Source organism: Heloderma suspectum, chromosome 5 (genome assembly GCF_057233095.1).
Source record: "Heloderma suspectum isolate Gila_16-S chromosome 5, 16-S_ref, whole genome shotgun sequence".
NCBI classification, from domain to species: Eukaryota; Metazoa; Chordata; class Lepidosauria; order Squamata; family Helodermatidae; genus Heloderma; species Heloderma suspectum.
The window spans coordinates 217,446,958-217,468,302 of record NC_139462.1 but is presented as its reverse complement, the minus strand read 5'-3'; the positions used below and the strand labels follow the sequence as shown (position 1 = coordinate 217,468,302).

The 21,345-nt window shown below is 39.0% G+C and overlaps 1 protein-coding gene across 3 annotated transcripts in view; it reads left to right on the top strand.

Annotated features, from left to right (window-relative positions):
* The window catches only part of UBE3C (ubiquitin protein ligase E3C), a 79,544-nt gene that overhangs the window by 38,362 nt on the left and 19,837 nt on the right, over positions 1-21,345 (top strand). For all 3 annotated transcript variants that reach the window (XM_084859288.1, XM_084859291.1, XM_084859290.1), the window contains exons 14-18: positions 5,229-5,333; positions 6,045-6,132; positions 8,037-8,134; positions 10,388-10,520; positions 13,898-14,145. In XM_084859288.1, coding sequence (XP_084715414.1) covers positions 5,229-5,333; positions 6,045-6,132; positions 8,037-8,134; positions 10,388-10,520; positions 13,898-14,145 — 672 coding nt within the window. The remainder of the gene's footprint in view (positions 1-5,228; positions 5,334-6,044; positions 6,133-8,036; positions 8,135-10,387; positions 10,521-13,897; positions 14,146-21,345) is intronic.

Genomic DNA, 21,345 nt, shown 5'->3' with positions numbered 1-21,345 from the left:
TTACTACATCCATTTTGCTAACTCTCTTGTGTTGAAACATACAACAAAGATGATTCCTTTGTCCAATTTTTTTTTTTTTTTTACAAACGTGTTCAGTTAAAATTTGGAATCATTTCATGTGTGACACTGAATTTGGATAATGAAAAAGCATACAAAGTAAAGCAAGTCGCAAAATAATGTTACCAAATTTAGAAGGACTTACCAGAAGAAATATATACAGTATGTTTATCTTAATATGCATGTGTTTTGTGTCATTTAAAAGATGAACTGCACACATCTCGCAGTTCATCTTTTAACTATAACTTTTGACTAGTATAAACAGTTTTCTATAGCATGTGTATACAAGGGTGAAGTTCAGCTTCTTATTTCTTCAAAAGGTTTTTATCCTTTTGAAATAAATGTGTTCAACCTGAAGGTCTCCCAGGTACCAAAATAAACAAAAATAAAGTAGGAAAAAGTTAAAACTAATTAAAATTAGGAACATTACATTCAGCAAAAACATTAAATCATAATAAAACAGCATATTAGCAAACCTATCACAATATAAAAGGCTACACTAAGAGCACTAAATGGTGATGAAAGCACAGTAAAATGCTTGGGAGAACAACGTTGTTTTAAGTAGTGCCTAAAGTCTTGCAGAGTAGGAGCTATCCGTATTTGCCTGGGGAAAAGAATTTTGCAACTAGGCTGCCACAACAGAGAAGGCCCCTTGTCAGTACCCACCTTTCCATAGAACATGGTAACACCCGGAGCAGGACCTTTGAAGAAGTTCTTAAAGAACAGGTGTGTTTGTATGGAACTCATGGTCCTTCAAGTGCCCTGCTGCCAAACAGTAGAGAGCTAAGGCTGAAGTACTTAAACTTTTAAAGCCCATTTGTATTTTAAGAAAAATAACTTCAGTCTTTTTCCTCATTATTAATGTGGCTCAAACAAAAAGTGGCAGATTTGACAATTGGTTTCATCCTGTGTGTGGGAACAGGTGGCCTAAAAGAAAAGGGAGAGGTCACAGTGCTGTGGGGACTGCAGCCTCATTTGTTAAAAGCCAGTGAAAAATATGGAGGCAATGACCCTGAAATCTCTCCCTGCCCTTTTAAAAACTATAGCAATGAGTAGATTTTCTTTAAATCAAGGAAAACATTAACTAGGGAAAGAATCCAGCAGGGAGTTTATGCCCCCACTGATTCCATTCTGCGAGTGGTGGGTCATGCCGATTCCATTGCACAAGGGGGACGTGCTGCTTATGCAAGGGAGATTTAGCCTAGAGGAAGCCTTGAAACAAGCGGAAATGCTCATTTCTGGAAAGAGGCAGGTTGGCTGAACTCCTTTAGCTTAGCTCCGCTGACCTGCCTACTTCCATAAATGAGTGTTTCCACTAGTTTCAGGTTGCACCAGAAGTGCTGAATCAACATTGCGCAAGTGGTGAGGGCATAAAAGAACCAGCAGGGGTGTAAGCGTCCCTTTGGATTCTGCTCAAAGTTTTCTATGACCATTGGCGGGGCTGGCAGCTTTGGAACAACCAAATCCTCTATTATAATTTCACTTCTGTGATATTCTGTGAATGTAGGATCATATAGTAAAAGTGAACGAGAGCTTAAAGTGTTAAACCAAATTTGCATGGGTTTCCATTTCTGGTGCAAACATTGTCATGAATGTGTGTGGGTGGGTGTGTAAAGCTGCCACTAAAAGACAAGCCACCCCTCATCAAAACAAAAACCAAAAAAAGTTTTTATGTGCCCAGCCATGTACTGCTCCTTTTCATTTTGTTGCTGGAAGGGGGTGGGGGGAATGGGCGGAATCCTATGCTTTGCCTCCTTTGAAGTGGTAACTGCCATATTAAAGGAGGCAGTTTGCAACAAGGTCAGCCTTTGTGCCAAAGGGTTGCCAAAAGAGAGAGGCATCATGTAGCTTCAAAACAATTTTTTGTGCATGCCCCTTAATCTGACAGATGGCTGAAATGGTAAGTCCCTTTCCACAGACAGCAAAAGGAATCACCAGTGGTGATCCCCTTGTTTACCTCATCACTAGTTTCAAGTTTACAAAATCATTTTGTTTCTATCAAAAAGGCATTTTCTCCTCCAATTTTCCAAAGGTGCAAAATATTATTAAAACATCAAGTTGGGGGAAAAATATTTTGGGGAACAAATTTTTAAAAGTTAAATTGATGCTTACGTCATCTTCATAGTAGAAAATGGTTCCTTTTGCAAATATCCCTCATTTATAGTAGTGTGTTTGAGCAGGTTTGTAGAGACTTTGTCCCCACAAAAAAGCAATGAAGGCAATCTAAGCCTCAGCTTAATTTCTCTGAATGTCTTTCAAATTACTTCCCTTGATGCCTGAAAGGTTTCACATGCAGTAGCTCCTCCTGGTATGAGCAGTTAGGGCCTAATGGAATTAGTGCCTTAGTGACCAACTTAGCTAACCTGTATCGAATTTTACAAAGGGCAAGGTAGTGAAATAATTTCTGCATAATCATACAGATCTCCTAATGGTGTGGTTTTTTAAAAATAGTTTTTCCAGCATGTAAAACCTCACTTATCAAACCAGGTCATTAAAAAAAAGACACCCTTCAATATGTGCAAAGGAAATCCTTCTGAATGTCCATTAAGTTCTTTTGCTACTTTTGGCATCTGCCCACTAATGCACCAATTCACACACCACTGAAGTAATTACTAGAAAAACCCACTGGCATAGTCTCATTCAGCATACTGCCATATTTCTTCTGTACTGCTTTCAAACTTGATACAACTTCAAGAGGAGATCAAGGATTTAGTTCAGTCCTGTAATCTACAGATGAATGTCTTAAAATCTTCAGCTGCAATCTTGGTCCTGTGTCATCACGTGCATACTTGAACCTGTGGAAAGTCCCAGGAAAAGAGAAGAAGATGCCTATTCTTTTACTACAGTTTTCCTTAGCTCCAACATGTGCCTGTGAATTAGCACAGATAATTCTCCAACCTTCTGAAACCTTGCTTTCAGGAGTCATGTGTAGAATCTTTCACCATTGGAGACGTTGGATATCTGTGTGTTTCTGATTGTCTAGATGATTTGAAACTCAAGTTGGCATGATGCCTGTCAGTTCTTTGATCAGATATTGATGTGGTTTGCATGTCACACTAAACCATGGTGGGTCGTTACCATGGGTGACGACCAAACGCAGAGTATTTTTTCTGTCGTGGTTGTTCTTCGCAAACAAGCCACTCTGAGAAACCCATGGCTTGTAGTAGGGTTGTTTACTACAACCCTAGCTTGTTCTCAGGATGGCTTGTCATGACGTCTCAACCCAGCAGGGTGATTTTTTGGTGGGTTGTTGGGAACAGCTAGAGAGCTGTCCAGCAAGAGCAGCAAAAACCCCTGCCACTCCTTGGGATCTTGTTAGTACCACCACCATTCTCCCTCATCCCCTCTCAGCATCCTCCACCTTAGGATGAGTTTTTTAAAAAATAGAAATCTTGAAGAAAAGACACTGGAGAATGGCTTGAACACGTTCACAATTTTGTTTACGTCCTGCGCAAGTGTACAGAAGTGAATGTCCACTGTTAGGAATTTTGCATACTTTTTCCTTCAGTTTTACCACTCTGCCTTGAAATCTTTGCAATTTCCCTCTCCATTTTATTGCTCTGCCATGAAATATGCATATTTTTGGTGATCTACCTCACTTATCTGCCTTGTAGTTTGCATATGTTAACCGACCCACCTTACTTTTTTTCCTTGAAATTTGCATATCTTTACCCGCTCAGTCCCCACCTTGCCTTGAAATTTGCGCATGTCTAGCGATCCAACTCACAGCTTTGTAACCCTGTGTACATCTCACAGCTAGCAACTGAGACCAGTGGAGGGAAACAGCAAGTATCAAGGGTGGGTCGGTGGGTGAGTGCATGAGTGGATGGGAACCAAAAGCAGCTTGCAGATTCAGGAGAGAAGGAGCTTTAGAGGTAGGTGGTATTACTTCAGTGGAACCTGAAGCAACTTTAAAAACAAAATGGTATTCACTAGCAAGGGAAGCACTGAAGTAGAGGATGAAGTTGATAAGGACATTAACAAGAGGGACTTAATCAGCATGCTGGGCTAAATTTGGACAGGCAGTCTTGCACAAGAGCCTGGAATTTATTTTTTTAGGTTGTGAATGGGTTACCACATTCATAAGGGCTCAGAAACTTAAATCCCCTTGGTGATCTGATGTGGGGGGAGGGAGTTTTGCTTAGGGAAGCTAGAAGTGGAGGATGAAATTGACAAGAACAGGATATGGCTGTGCTGGGCTCAATAGCATAATAGTTGCCCTCAACTAGCCCAAGACCCCTTAAGTTCCCACATGCATAACAGCTCAGAAACTTAAATCACAGTTCACTGAACTGTACACATTTATAGAAACCTAACACTGTTGCATTAAGTTGTAATTATGTATTATAATATTGTTTAAAATCAACTTCATTTCCCCACAAAATAACAGTTGAAGATTTTTTCTTTTTGAAATTAATCGTATACTGGTGTATCTTTTTTGTTGTCCTAATAAATGTCATGTTTTAAAAATACTTTACCATTATTTGACAATGTTTGATTTTTTTATATACTTAATCTTTTTTGACCAACCTTAATATTACCAGGTGCTAATGTAAAAGAGAACAGTTCAAACTTATAAGCTTTCTGTCTGGTTTTAACTACATATGTCTAGGGATCTCATGATGAGTAGGTTCTAACTTTGTTGAGAATAAACTGCTGCAAGCCTCTGGCTCCTCCCTCTTGTGCGGCCATAAGGAGCAGCATGAAAGCGTTTGTTTCTGTTTTAGATTCACCACAGCTTGTGATGACACAATTTAGAGTTTGGACAACACACATTTGAAGTGGAGCTTCTGATCTCCTCCACTCAGTTTTGCCAGAGGAGGAGGGAGAACATGTGAGCCCAAGGCTTACAATTGGCTTTCCTATTCTAAATTATCTATTTAAGAATAATTATTTTAGTTATTTTGGCTTTCCTTGAACTCCTGCTAACTTTGTGTTGAGAGATTTCAGTAGTCTCCATGAAGAAGCAGGTTTGAGCTTCAAACTATCCAGTGAACAATGGCCAAATTCTCATTTACTTAATCACATCCCTTAAGAATAAAAATACAATAGCCGCGTTCCTGTAATTTAGATCAATAATAGTATTGTCTTTTATAGTACAGTGTAATTTTCTTTCTTTTTGTGTAATACTACTTTATATTGAACCATATTGCACTATTCCTGTCATCCAGGTAATAACTAACTTAGTGAAAATGTTGAAATCTAGAGATACAAGAAGGAATTTCTGTCCACCAAATCACTGGCTATCAGAACAGGAAAACATTAGAGCGGACAAGGTAATACTAAGATAGTTGCTTAACTTTTTAAAATTGTGTGGGTGGGGGCGGGTCTTATCAAACTGTGTTTATAGATTTAAATTTACATTTATTTTTCATTCTAAATCCTGGCATTAATCACCACATATGTGTACATTTATAAAATTTAGTGCAGGTGTTAACCAGACCTCTTGAGGCATTTTGAATATTGATGCCCTTTGCTTTCAGTTCCCTATTTATAATATGAAAGTATTAGAGAGTACACTATCTGATCCTATGCATATTTACTCAGAAGAATGTTCAACTGAGTTCAGTGGTACATGGGAGTAGGTGTGTGCAGGATTGCAGGTATTTGTCCCATCCCCTCTAACCTTGTGATCTCTTACTCTAAGGCCAAGTGCAGTTGTCCAGTTAATCAGAATGTGCAGAACAGGAGTGGTTGTAAAGTCCCTCTAAGCCTCTGTGAGAAAAAGGGATATGATTATTAAAGGAGACTGAGCACTGAATTCTTGCATTTTCAGTACTTACATTTGATTTGCTTTATTTGGGTGGAACATTATTTTAATACCTTTTAATAAAATGTGGTGTCAGTTTTCCTAAAACATGCTTTGTGATATTTTAATATATATGTAACTGTATTTGGAAATTTGTTTCTAGCAATGATTAAATTATAGGAGATATTGTAGGCTTTTAATTTGAGGTATCTAACCATGACATTTAATGAACTACTAGGTTACACAGCTTTATGTGCCATCAGCCAGACATGTATGGAGAGTGAGAAGAATGGGAAGAATAGGACCATTGCAGTCTACGTTGGATGGTAAGACAATATATTTACCACTTTGCCTCGGACACCTTCAGATGTCACGTCTGTCTGTCTGTCTGTCTGTCTGTCTGGTATTTATTTCATTTCTATACCACCCAATAGCTGAAGCTCTTATAAATGGAGAGCTTGTTGCCAGATTCTGAAGTTTCCCAATCTGTTGGTATATAAAATTTAGGAGGATTTCTGCTTCCTTCATAATGCTGTTCTGTGGTAATACTTGTGTAAAACTCTTGATAGCCATAGGAAATTGTGTGTGTACCCCGTGAAAGACTTGTATCATTTTGTACTGTCCAATGGTAAGTTGAAATGTAACAATTGGCAAGGCCAACCATACAGTATACTTTAATGGTATTTCATAAGTTTCTGAAGACGTTATGAATGGTAGTTTATAAGTTTCAAAGACTGAGAATCTCCTGTTGCATACATTTCAAGATTTTGGAGAGAATGGGAAGAATTTGTCTATGGAGCTGTCCTCTCACCTGCGCAGGGGATAGCTTTGTAGCCAGGATCAGTCTTTGGCTGCACTTTGTGCCCACATCCATTTCTTGGTGAAATAAAGGCTTCATCCTCCAGAGGTCATTTCTCCTGTCTTGATGATCAGTGAATGCCCTTGAAACGAAAAAAAAGATGTGATCAACATGATTGTGTGAAGATGGGCACATAACAGTGTGCTTATGATTTGTCTAATCCCACTTGACTCCATATGGGCTAAAATCAATTAGAAAGAGCCACTGACTCACATATGGCCATGTTTATTTGCGCTTTTTCATTTACTTAAATGTCAAGCTCTTGAGTTCTAAATGTCCTGTGTATTGATGACTCCATCCCATATTTCTCTTTAAAGATGGAAATGTTGATGGGGCAGTGTAGATAAAATTGACTAATTGACCAGAATAATTGAACTGCTGAAGTTAGATAGTGGTTTACCTTTGCTGTACATGCACTTTCTGTTTTTAAAATGCTTTTAACCCTTAGCTTAATAGATAGCATACATTGACTGTAATTAAAAATGTTTACTGAAAGTTATCAAAACACTCAGAAATTCCAAGGGTTTACAGTATTAGTATTTGCCAAAAGTTCTCAGCTCTGTTATGTTCTAGTTCTGCTAAATAAGCAATTTTTATATACCTCTAGTTAAAAATAACTTGGAGCTTGAAAGTATAGCATCTGTTAACTGTTGATGGTTGTTGCAAAAGGCCAGCCAGTTGCTGCTACTGCTGTTTGCAGTTGCTGCAAAAAGATGCCAAAGAATTGTCACTCTGAGCATTATCTCTGCTTTAGTATCAAAGTCATGCATACCAGCTCTTCCAAGAGTGTTTTACCATTCTTGCAGACACTGCCGATATGTGCTTAAGAATAGATCTTTAATTGTATACAGAGATATTGAGTGTCCTGCACCTTTTTGTTTTGAGAATGCTTGTTTCCAACTATATTGGTTGGCATTAGGTCTCATCAAAATTTATCTGAGGTGTGCAGTTTTACCCAGTCCACATCTGTCTTGTCTAAATGAATATCAGGTCCTTGTGACCATAGCCAGGACCTAAAGAGACTTATGGTCTCACTAAGAGACACTTGGCCTCCTGTGCATACTTCTATGCACCCATTAGGAATTCACCCAGTTTCCTTTCCCAAATGCAGCCCCTTGCTTTGTATCAGAAGCTACTCCCAGTGTGCCTTGTTTTGGGAATAGCATTAAGTATGTGGAGAATTCAGTAGGAAGAGAGGCCAAGTCCAGCTATGCGAGCAGGAGCTCTCCAGACAGACCTTTGGATTCTAGCTGATGTTTGCTATGCTCGATCAGTAAGCTTGGTATAGTGGAAATCTGTGTGCTTTGTATGGGGTGGTGACATCACTATTCAGAGAAGAATGGTAAGGCTCTCTCATTTCCCATTTAACAGTGGGCTTGGATCCGGCACCTCTTTCTGTATCTGAGGAAAGACAACTTGCAATATTGACTGAACTACCTTTTGTGGTTCCTTTTGAAGAAAGAGTAAAGGTACTTCATCTTTTTAACGCTTGTATTTTTGACAGTAAGTATAAACCAATTAATGTATTTGCTAAGTATGCTACTTTGCACTGCATACTTCGTGAAAGATAATGTGCCTCTTTGCCCACAAGAATGCTCTATCTGATCTTGTTGTTCCAGCTACCATTTTAAAGGTTCTTCAGTTTCAATCTTTGTTTTAAAGTATGCATGTATGTGCTCCAGAGTATGTTTTCTTTTCTCTCTTTTTTTTTAAAGTCCTGGATACAAAGATATCTTTGGGTGTGCACTGGTCCCTCCATGCACTCACACATTGGAGCTTTCCATTTTTTTTTTTGGGGGGGGGGGGTTGTCTTACCTGATCAGGAGTTGCGTAATTTACACTGAAGGCTGCTTCTGAAGTTTCCTTGCACTTCCAGACTGGCTTGCTGGAAGTCAAAAAGGACTATTATTGAAAGGGGTGGCCTCAGAAGATATCTTGGAAATATAGAATTCTTCTGCATCCCAGTATTTATCTTACATTTTGGGGATTAATATTAATGAGAAGTTGCAGAACAGATGGTTTTCACTTTAGTCATTATCATAAGCCTGGGTTAAATTTAGACCAATTTCTTGTTCTAAAATTCTTGTGGCTAATATTCTGGTTTGGTTTTTCTTAGTCTGTGAAAATATAGGCTAAAAAGGGAAACTTCATCAGTTAGTTTTCTTTCTCCTTTTCCTTGGGCAGGCAGATAAAAGAGTTTTGATTCACCTGAGCTCAAGTGTCCACCTACTGAGATACTGGGGTAAAAAGGAATGGTAGAACTTAACACTAAGCAAGAATTAGAGAACATGCAGTCCTCCAGTTTTTTTTGGACCACAACTCCCATCAGCCTTAGCCAGCATAGCCAATGGTGAGAGATGATCGGAGTTGCAGTCTAACAACTTCTGGAGGGCCATATGTTCCGCATCCCTGCACTAAGCATTTCCTTCCCCTGCTTGCCCCTGAAGGAGGGCAATCCATCCGGTAGGTTATACCTGCCCTTTTGCTGGCTCATTCATTCCTTGAGAGAGAAGAATGGTTAAACTTGTAAGGATGCACTGAACTTTTACAAGCTTAGCATTTCAAAAGGGGTATTGGAGGTTGGAAATAATCGGAATGCTTACCTTCTTTGTGAAGTGTTGAAGATGGGTTAAATTAATTTAGCATCATTTTCCACACTTTTCAGCCTCATTATATTATAAATAATCCCTGGAAGCTGCAATTGCTATGCTTAATCTCCAGATGGAATAGGCAATATTATGCCATCTATAGGTCCAGGATCTGCCCTCCCTGAGTAAAGGGCTTTGCTTGCGGAAGTTCTCTTGGTTTGATTTTTGAAGATTCCTTCCCGCCAACGACACCACAGTTCACCCCATTCATCAGGGCCTCCTGTCTCTCTGAGTAGCATTTTCAGGGGGCTGGATGGGTTGATGTGGGAAGGAAGGTATGGAGAAATCCACTTTCATCAGAGCAGTTGATCTAGCATAAATCTAGATCCAAGTTTATGTATGTGATCACAGCTGTAACTCTATGTTTTTGAAACCCTGTGTTTCAAAAGTCATTTGTTGTGCTGATTGCAGTGCGCAGGTAGTTTTTGAAAAATACAAGTATAAAGCCTTAATAGGCTTCCAGAATGGATTGTGCAGTTTTGGAGATCCTGACCTCAACCTATAATTTGGTTGTAACTTTGAAAATGACCAGTCCTTTGAAGTATTCCTTGGAGTGTCTGCTGTTTGAAGGAAGCTCTCTTCATCTTTTTCATTGAAATAACAAAAACAACTTTATAAGGTTCTTTTGTTGGCTCTACAGCTTTCAGCTAATTAGCAAACTGAATTCCCAGAATTGTGCTGCCATTGATGTGTGCTAGTACCATCAAGGAAATGAAAGATAGTTTCATGGGGGAAATAAATCACAGTTTCCCAAAAGGACAATGATAAATGTAGGGAAAACGTGTTGCTTAGCATTGGTGAGAGACTTAGAAATGGTACAAAATAGAATTATAAATTTAAATTTCCAGTCATATGACATGCCAGTTTCTTAATGCAGTCTATAGTACTTGTTTTTAACCATTCTATATCCAAACTTCCTGATCTGCATGCCTTCACAAACTCTCTAGTATTTTATTATCATGTAACGCAATTATCGTGTAAATGCAAGTTGAAATGTTGTGGAATTGTGGCATATTAAAAATCTATATTAAAATGGGATTACTTTTCCTCCCTTCACTACTCACTTTATACAAGATCTTTCAAAGACTGATCTATGCTGACAAACAGGAGGTTCAAGGAGAAGGTCCATTTCTGGATGGAATTAATGTCACTATCAGAAGAAATTATATTTATGAAGATGCATACGACAAACTTTCCCCTGAAAACGGTACAGCGTTTATCAACTAATGCTGAAATAAGTTCATAGTAATAAAATCACTTGTCTTGAGAACTATAAAAATAAGAGCCATATACTGTGTTCATGCATGCAAACCTTGCTTCTAGATTGTGGGCCACTTTGGTTAGTGCATCATATGAAGATGAATAATTCCTGTCTTGAAAAGACCTGCAAAATGTGTGCTCTAATTCAGCATTCCATTCTGTGTTCTGTGTCAGGATTAGAGATGTGAAGGGCTGGAAAAAAAACCAGTTTCTTCCAAGGACTGTTTTTGTTTTTTTCTGAAAAATTCAAAAAATTGAACAGTTTTGGACTATGAAATACTTTCTTTTAGAATTTAAGGCAAGGTGTTTATATATTGTTATCAAGCCTTTATTCCCCACCCCCAAGATTTCTAAAATCTATGTCATAAGAGGACTTTTATAGACAGACTAGAGATATAAAATGTCTGGAAATAATGAAGCCATGGAGAAAATGTATTTTTAATCCTCTCTGTAAGATTCTCAGCATAGTTATTTCTTCCATGTCTTATTAAAATTATTGATCCAATGTACCTTTACTTATAGACATTTGGGGATGCTCCAAGTCATGCTCCCTTTCCCAACATGTGAATAGAGTCACCATATCATAATGTGCAAGAAAATGTACATTCTTGACAGTTTGGGTTTTGTTCTACTGAGTCCTGTGTTTCTGGACTTGTCTTCCTCTGTCTCCAGTTCTTCCTGCTTCTTCTGGCTTCTAGGATGGTGCAGATATTTCAGGGATTGCTTGCCGAAGTTCCTTCTGGTCAGACATAAACTAGGAACTTAAAATATGCTATGTATAACTTGGTTTGCTCATAAAATTATCGTGTTTGGTATATTAAATAATTACATATTTACTAACTGAGTTCACTTTTTAAAAAGTGTTCAGCTATAATGATAATTTTATGAGCAAACTAAGTTATATATAGTATAAATTTAGGAACATAAAGGCTGCTTCCTGTTCCTAAAGCAGCCTTCCTCAACCTGGTGTCCTACATATATTTTGGACTACAATGGCCAGCATTCCTGACCATTGGCTATCCTGCCTAAGGCTAATGGGAGCTGAAGTCCAAAACATCTGGAGGGTACCAAGTCAGGGAAGGCTGTGCTAAAGCAACAAAGTGACTTTAGATCTATAAAGAGTGCTAAAAATATAAGTATTGTTTATTTGTCTATTTTTCCCAAAATTTCCACCCCCACCCCCCCCACACCCCAAAAAACACCCAGGGAAAATTGTTTTTTTTCCATGGGTTCAAAATTTCCAGAAATCTTACATGTGTAGTCAGGATGTTCTCAAAGCTTTTGTTTTGGTTTTTTAAAAAGTCTGTTGCATGTTAATTTATCCCAGGTTCCTTGTATGTGAGAGCATAAGCAATTCTCATGTGCTCCCTTTTCCCAGTTTACTCATATTTTCCCTAATTCATTTGTTTACTGTCGTGGCTATGCTTTTTCAAATGTAATAGATTTTGATAAGGTAGCCTTACCAATATGACAATTAGAAAATTCCTGGAAATCCTACAAAGATTAGTAGTGAAACAATAGACTGAATTTATTTAAATGGGTCTGGAGTATTGAATGCACTGTGAACACTAACTAGGTCATAGAACTGATTTGTAGCTGTGTGTAGAAATCACAGAGCACCATCTGAAAAATGATGGCAATCAGTCCCTATGAACTTGAGTAAAAGAAAGCAGTTTTAAATGAAATGTTTCATTGTTCATTTTAAGACACAGGTAACTTTAGTATAAATTGTGTGAGTTCTTAAATGCATATAAATGTGGCTTCCATTTGTCACAATCCCAGAATTGCGTCCAAAGGCTTGTTTGCGATTGAGAGCAGTGCAAGTGTGTCTGGTACTTGGAATATTAGATATCTAAAACATGTTGTGCTTCTCTGATAGTTGCATGGCATCATAACCCTGTATGTGTGGCATGTGTGGCTTTTCCAAACTTCAGGCTATCCAGATGTTTTTGACTACTTTCCCTCTCCTATCTCCAAGTAGTTCTTAAAATATCTAGTACACATACAGAAAACACACATGTTAACATTTTCAAATTTCTGAAAATGTTTAGGGAACTTAATGTTTTCCCCTGTGAAATCTAGTATCAGTATACTGTAAGACAGGTGTGCCCAACCTGCAGCCCAGTAGCTGCATGCGGCCTTCTAAGTCTCCTACTGTGTCCCCAAGGGTGCTCCAAACCTGCACTGCTGAATCTCCCACCACCACCAGTTTCCCCACTGCTTTGACTCTCTACAGCATAGAGTCTACATCCTTCCCCAGAGATCCTCGTACAGATAGCCCTTTTTAACGTAAAAGAGTATTTGTTCTTTAAAGTAAATTGCTCTTTAAAGTAAAGAGCAATCTATCAGGATCACTGGGTGGGGGACGTGTGTGTGCATGCATGCGTGTAGCCCCCCAAACCAGCATTGCATGCTGTCCATGAGGCCATAAACGTTGTGCACCCCTGCTGTAAGTTCTTAGATGGCCATATAAGTAGCTGGGTGCCCACTATCTCTAGTTTAAGAAACTTGTCTTTGGAACAGCCTACTAGTGGATGGACAAACACTTGTGGAAGGAGCTCCAGATCATAATAATAACAGACAGTTTTGCTCAGTGTTTCAAGATGAAAGGGAAAGAGAATCTTTCTGTGGCAAAACTATACTTGCCCTCTGTCAAAAAATGTGGATAGATAGGCATTGTTGAAATATTAAAAAGTTCAGGGAGCATTAAAAATGAAATAGTGTTATTCAGTGAGTCAGATGAATTCCTGAGCTAAAATAAAGCTCTGGACATAAAGGCGGGAGAAGTAAGCCCTGCAAGTCTAATACAGAGTGGTGATGCATACAGGACAGGTACATATGAACAGCCCTTGCATAGTAGCCATTTTAAGTCAGGCTACATGAACACTCCTTTTGCATGGAAGTTGTTCATCATTCTAGAACAACCAGCCATGCAGAAAAATCTGCACCGTCTGGCCCCAAATCTACTTTTCAAAAATTATTCATTTAGTGGGGCTGCTAACACTAGACTTCTCTATATGGTAAGCTGCTCCAGTCAAAGGATTTCACAATGTGGTTTAAAGGGGCTGCTTGGAAGTGGGGTAACTCCTATGAATAACCAACAAGAGGTAACTGTGCTATGCAGTTCATTGAGTTCTGCGATGGGGATGATGTTGATGAGTTGGGACACACAAAATTTATATTCCATATTTTGCTAACCGTTTAGGCTCATAACTGCTTGGGATTTCTTCAGGAAGTTGTTTCTAAGCGGATGGATGTACATAGTAGTGGTGGGGGGAAGTGTTTACAAATTCTTATGTGACTTGTTTTTTGTCATTTCTCCAGAACCGGATTTGAAAAAACGAATTCGTGTTCATTTACTTAATGCCCATGGTCTCGATGAAGCTGGTATCGATGGAGGAGGAATATTCCGAGAATTTCTGAATGAACTACTTAAATCGGGATTTAACCCTAACCAGGGTTTTTTTAAGACCACTAATGAAGGACTGCTTTACCCTAACCCTGCTGCACAGATGCTTGTTGGAGATTCTTATGCAAGGCACTACTATTTCCTTGGGAGGATGCTTGGAAAGGTAAAAGAAATTGCATACGTATACATAAGAACTGCTTGCATGCTACAAAATGGGATAGAAGTGGAGATTTTTATGGGTGTTCTCTGAAATGGAGAGAACCTGGAAAACAGTATCAGGTTTCTATACATTCCTTCCCTCTTTGTTTCTGGAAAAGAACATTTTCATTTTGATGGCAGTGCTGTTTTGACAGTATTTGTAGTGTAGACACATCTATGCATTCTATGTGTTTGACATTCTGAGTCCATGAAGATTACTTAAAGTTCCAGGTATAATTGAAAAGCTGCACATGTTAGTCCAGTATAGCTTTTCAGATTTTTAGCTCAGTAAAAGTACTGAGTTTAAAAGTTTTTTTTAATGTCTGTGTAGGTGGGTTTGACTGAAAGAAAGTCCATCCAAGCAGTATATAGACTACAGAGTCTGAAGGATCACTATTGTAAAGCTGCAAAAAAATTTCTGTATCAGGCAAATTGTCTTACTACCTGAATAATGGGTTGATACGATGCTAAACTCTGCGGTGTGGTTTCATTCATGGAATTTCATACCTGTTCATGGTGATACGTTTTCCAAAGTCAAGAAAAAGCTGTTTGATTTTGTATCAAGATGGCTTTTTTGGTAACATTTGCTCTTGCCTTTGATACATGGAAGAAGAGCAGAAGTACTACACCAGCATAGGTCCATGATGTGAGCAGGATTCTATTACTAACCACAGCCTTTCGGTTTCCCTAGAGTTCTGGTTGCCCCCTTAACTTTCAGTCAATTCAGTATGCTCCCACACAATGACTCAGGTTGCATTGAGTGGGACAGGTGCATCAGGTCTGTTTCATACATTTCATTCTTAGGTGTACACCTAAGATGTTTGAAGTGTCCATCTAAAAATGTAAATTGTGAGGTCCATAGGTGTACCTTTGCAGCCGTGTGTCTTAAGTCTTATTCAGGTTTTCTTACATGTTCCCCACTGTGTGAGAGAACATAATCTCAGTCTCTGGCTCCGTCCCTTCTATCGTAGGGAGATGTTCCACACATGTAAGCTCCCCACACAATTTAGAATCCTGCATGATCAAGATTCTAGATCTCATGTAGGTTTGCTGTGAAACTCTCTGTTTCAGAACTTTCGCCCCAAGGTATGGATGGATGTGGGTGGGGCTGGCAGGGGCCATGATGGTGGATGTGAGGGCAGCAAGTGTAGTCCAGCTCTCACCCAACAGGAAGGTGTGAGTAAGAACACCTGAATAGAGCTGAATAAAGGTGCACTCATCAGGTAGCCCAGATGAGTCGCAGCTCCTTGCTCTTGGCTTGCCTCTACATGGTATGTGAAATGGCCCTTACCAGAACATCTGGCCCAATCAAGACCTCCACACAATGGTGTTTATATAAGCAGCTACCTGTAACTCAAACTTGGTAAATTGTTCAGTTTGTAAAAACTTAAGTTGCCAACAGCTAAAACAGCAGCCATTACATTTTGCCTGGATATTAACTGCTTAAAAGTATTAAAACAAACTTGACGTCTGGTTGCAAAAGACTGAATAATGTTGCTGTATACTTTGAAATTAGAGGGAACCCAGTTGCCTGTCATTTTGAAAGCAGCAAACTATTGCTGTGCATGTCCTGTATTTACACAAGGCACAAAATGACTGTGTTATTTAATAATTAGCTGCACCCAGGTGCAGAAATATCCTCTAGCTGGCATGTTTGGAAAGTTGATGAATTCAACAGCAAGATAAGGCACGACCTTTCGACTGAATCCCTGCCTTAGTATTCTGTCCTTGCCAGATTTGTGGTTTTAGTTAAAGACCTTGTTGAATACTTATTCATCCATTTATAAAAATGCCTCCATTTTATCCATTTGCAAATAATTTCTAAAATGCAGCAATATGTGAAATAAAAGCCTTTGTGTAAATATATTGCATATGTTGCAAAGGAAGCAGTCTGGCATCCACAGCAATTTCTTATTTGTATAAAACAAAAAGGAAAAGAGTGTTGCTGCTAAGAACTGTATATGTTACAATGTTATCAGAAAACAAATATATTAAAATCAAATAATTTACACATATTCTGTGTTCAGATCGCCCTCAGTGGTGATAATCAAGTATGTTTTAGTTAGTGTTGAATATCTCTTACCCATAATAAATGTTCTGTTTGTGCTTGCTCTATTTTGAAGAGATTGTACTTAATCCATGCCAATATATAATTTTAAAAGACCTTTAAAAACCCTTCATTCTGGTGATTGCAATTTTTTTCAATGTTCTTCAGGTCTTGAAAGAACTACTTATGGCTCTTAGAAAAAAAAATATTAACCCTATCACCCCAAAATATCTCTGTGACGTAGATGTCTTAACTATTTAGGATTGTCACCAGGCTTGCAAGATATGTACAAAGCACTCCTATACATGTTGACCTAGAAGTAAATCCCATTCAGTTTAGTGGGGCTTACTCCCAGGTAAGACGGTATAGGATTGCAGCCTTAATAGATAAATTGGTTAGAATAATTGAAACATTTTGATTGACTGAAAGAGTTCTGGATTTATTGGGCAACAGATTTTAAAATGATGGGAGTTTCAGTCCAACAAGTCTGGAAGGTACCACCAGGTTGGGAAAGGCTGCATTACGTCTTCCCTCTCTCACAGCAGGGAGTGCCTCTTCTAGGATGATGCCAACTATGACACACATATGCATCATCTAGAAATAAAATAGCCTTTTGTTTCAGAACTCTTTTTTTTTCTTGTATGGAAACATGATTTAAGCACTTGACTAAAACCCATATAACTAATAAACTAAGATTTATTTAATCGGGTGACAGCCTTAATTGCCACTTTTTCTTTTCTTTTATTTTTGTGACAGAGCTCCTATGCCTTTTAAGAGCTTCATGATAGGCAAAAACTTTCCCCAATACTGAAGAATGGGCAGTCCTAAAGGTAACAGGAGCTGTAGTAAATTGAATTAGGTTAGAGATACAAGCCTGTCCTGTGCCTTGAGAACCTGGGTTGTGGTTCATTCTTCCCACCTGAAGCAAATATCAAATAAAAATTCAAATCCTTTTGTAAAGTGTTTAATTCTCCTAAAATAAATCCCCAAAATACCTTAATTTCTTTAGGTAAACTGTATTTGACCTTTCACTTCAGTTATTTGCTCTAGCTATGTTGATTAAAGTCCCTGCATGTTGTTAATTGTGTAAAGAAAAGTGTCCTTCTGTAATACAGCTAAATCATTTCCAAGTAATATGAAGTGGCTAATGATTCAGAAGTCTGAGAATTCAATGTTGTTCAATAGATTTTAATTATTTCCTCATACACATTTATTTTTTAAATGGTTAGCCCAACTGGTAGTCCTTTTTAGACTAGTTTCTTTCACATAACCAATTATCTTTTCATTACAAATGACTAGACTTAGTACCAGCATTTACAAATATGTGTCCAGCACTAAAAGACTACTAAAAGTGTGGTATTTTAACAGTAAATCTTTGAGAGGGAAATGATTGTATTTATTGATTGTGATATTTATTGGGTCATAATGTATTTAAATTTTTTTTAATGCATATGTTAGTGATTGTTTACTGTGATAAAGTGCACAAAGGTCTCTGCAAGCAATTCTACATTGAAAGAATTACCTCATGTCAGTGGTCACTTCTCAATTAAAAGTTCCATTAGCAGATGATTCCAGCTTCTGGTTTGTGTACTGATTGCATTTTATAGCTCCTAAATCAGGCTTCCTAGACAGGGAATAAATAAACAGTTAAAGTATGTGGTAATGGCATCCTGATCTTTTTTTGCCTCTGGAAACACCTAGGTCCATTTAAGCCAATTAGGTTCAGAATATTTACTGAAATAAATTGTCGTGTTTGAACTCTTACTGAAAATTAGTACTTTGCTGATTTGAAGATATTGATTTGTCTGGATACGTGTCCCCACTGTTTTAGATTAATGATAGTTACCTTCACACAGGTTTTTTAAATGATTCATTTAACAAAGTTATACTTTGTGCCGGTAATTTCCTTCTAAGAGCTCATATTCGTTTCTGCATGAGCTTGTAAGAGGAGAATTCTTTTGAACACACTAATCCATTAATGCTCATGCTCTAGAATATCAGCTGCTATATATGCAGGGTTGTCCAAAGCACATAAAAAGATACCTTCCTAACTGCAGACTGATATAGGCATTTACACTTATTGGGACTGTTATGTGCACAGAAAGAGATGTGCAGGTGTGTGAAATGACTTACAAGCTTTTGCTTGGAAGATGATAATATGGATGTGTGTTTGCTTTTGTACAAATCGACCAGCCTTCCCAGTTGTGGTCTGAAGATGTGTTGTAGTTCAGGTTGGAAAAAACTGAGATGCCTCCAGAAGCTGCTAGGGAGGTAGCAAGAGCAAATGGTTCAGATCGTTCATTTTGGTTGTAGACCAGCACAGAGCAAATGATGGTGTTTTTTAACATTAGCATGACAGCCTTTATTGTAGAACTAGCGAATGGATCAAGCTTCACATCAGCTGGAATAGTTCCTAGTTTGATAATTGAAACTTTCACTCAGATGGCATGGTCACAGTTTGTCCAACTCTGTCAGCTGTTGTCAGGTGCACCATGGCAGGGACCTGGGCATGGCCCCTGCCATGGGGCACTACTATAGGCCCCTGAGGGAGGGGCTGTCCACATCATTCCCTTGAGGGGGGACTGCCCCACAACAGGGGGGAGGGGGCCGCTGTATAACAGTCCTTGGACCTCTCCTCTGGGTTCAAACTGTATCAAGTGCAAAACTGTGTGCTGATTAGGGATGTCTGCCACCTAGTGACTGAAGATGGCACTGCAGGCTTCAAACAGATGAACACATTTTAATTAATTAAAATAAATTAATGCATCTTAAAAACAAAGTAACACCCAGGTGCACAATCCTTGGGTCCCCTTAGTATGCATGCCATGTTTCAGGTGTCTATGTTTCATAGCCTTGGCACTATGGTGCTGATAGACACATATCCTTTTCATTATTATTTTTTAATGGTGGGTGGAAAGAGAGAGAAAAAGAGCAATGGCTTAAAATAACAAATTTGTGCTATCAATATAGAATAGGCCATATCATTCTTCAATGTTATTATAGCGGTACATAGTTGTTTTTCTGTTTATATATGTGAGTAATAGTTTCTTTAGTGCAAAGGAGCAAACTTGTTGTTTATTCGTTCAGTACAAAATGGCTGCAGCCAGTGGCTTGTTGCTTGGGTAAAGGAAGAGCCAAGAAAGCCATTCCAATATCTTAAAGACACAGACATATCACAAAATGTTGGTGCAAGCCTGTAAAGCATAGCCTCCTTAGGAGCTGCAATAGGAGAGAGAAAGGTTGGGTCTGAGGATATTCTAAGAGTTTTTATGAGGAGATTCTGTGTGTGAGAGGGCAGAGTGAGATTTGAGAGAGGAAAGAGACTGAAAACACTATGGATGTCTAAAAAGAACCAGTCAGAGAATGCAGTAGAAGAGAGAACAGCAGCCTCACAGTGTTCAACGAGTTTAAGTGCCGCAGTTTCATAGTCAGGGAGTGACAGAGACTTACTTCTATTGCTGCATGTTGTTGTTGTTTATTCGGTCAGTCGCTTCCGACTCTTCGTGACTTCATGGACCAGCCCATGCCAGAGCTTCCTGTTGGCCGTCGACACCCCCAGCTCCCCCAAGGTCGAGTCCGTCACCTCCAGAATATCATCCATCCATCTTGCCCTTGGTCGGCCCCTCTTCCTTTGGCCTTCCACTTTCCCTAGCATCAGCATCTTCTCCAGGGTATCCCGTCTTCTCATGATGTGGCCAAAGTACTTCAGTTTTGCCTTTAATATCCTTCCCTCAAGTGAGCAGTCTGGCTTTATTTCCTGGAGGATGGACTGGTTTGATCTTCTTGCAGTCCAAGGCACTCTCAGAATTTTCCTCCAGCACCACAGTTCAAAAGCATCTATCTTCCTTCGCTCAGCCTTCCTTATGGTCCAGCTCTCGCAGCCATAGGTTACTACGGGGAAGACCATTGCGTTAACTATGCAGGCCTTTGTTGTCAGTGTGATGTCTCTGCTCTGAACTATTTTATCAAGATTTGTCATTGCTCTCATCCCAAGAAGTAACCGTCTTCTAATTTCCTGGCTGCAGTCAGTGTCTGCAGTAATATTTGCGCCTAGAAAGACAAAGTCTGTCACTGCCTCCACGTTTTCTCCCTCTATTTGCCAGTTATCAATCAAGCTGGTGGCCATAATCTTTTTTGGAGGTTTAACTGCAACCCAGCTTTTGCACTTTCTTCTTTCACCTTCGTCATGAGGTTCCTCAGCTCCTCCTCGCTTTCAGCCATCAAAGTGGTATCATCTGAATATCTGAGATTGTGTTTCTTCCAGCAATTTTAACTCCAGCCTTGGCTTCATCAAGCCCAGCACGTCGCATGATGTGTTCTGCGTACAGGTTGAATAGGTAGAGTGAGAGTATACAACCCTGCTGTACTCCTTTCCCAATCTTAAACCAGTCCGTTGTTCCGTGGTCTGTTCTTACCGTTGCTACTTGGTCGTTACACAGATTCCTCAGGAGGCAGACAAGATGACTTGGTATCCCCATCCCACCAAGAACTTGCCACAATTTGATATGATCCACACAGTCCAAGGCTTTAGGACAGTCAATAAAACAGAAATAGATGTTTTTCTGAAACTCCCTGGCATTCTCCATTATCCAGCAGATATTGGCAATTTGGTCTCTAGTTCCTCTGCCTTTTCGAAACCCAGCTTGTACATCTGGCAATTCTTGTTCTATGAATTGCTGGAGTCCACCTTGCAAGATCTTGAGCATTACCTTACTGGCATGTGAAATAAGTGCCACTGTTCGATAGTTTGAACATTCTTTGGTGCTTCCCTTTTTTGGTATGGGGATATAAGTTGATCTTTTCCAATCTGTTAGCCATTCTTGTGTTTTCCAAATTTGCTGGCATATGGCATGCATCACCTTGACAGCATTATCTTGCAAGATTTTAAACAGTTCAGCTGAGATACCATCATCTCCTGCTGCCTTATTATTAGCAATGATTCTTAAGGCCCATTCAACCTCACTCTTCAGGATGTCTGGCTCTAACTCACTGACCACACCGTCAAATCTATCCCCAATACTACTATCCTTCCTATACAGATCTTACGTATATTCTTACCACCTTTCTTGATCTCTTCTGCTTCTGTTAGGTCCTTGCCATCTTTGTTTTTGATCACAC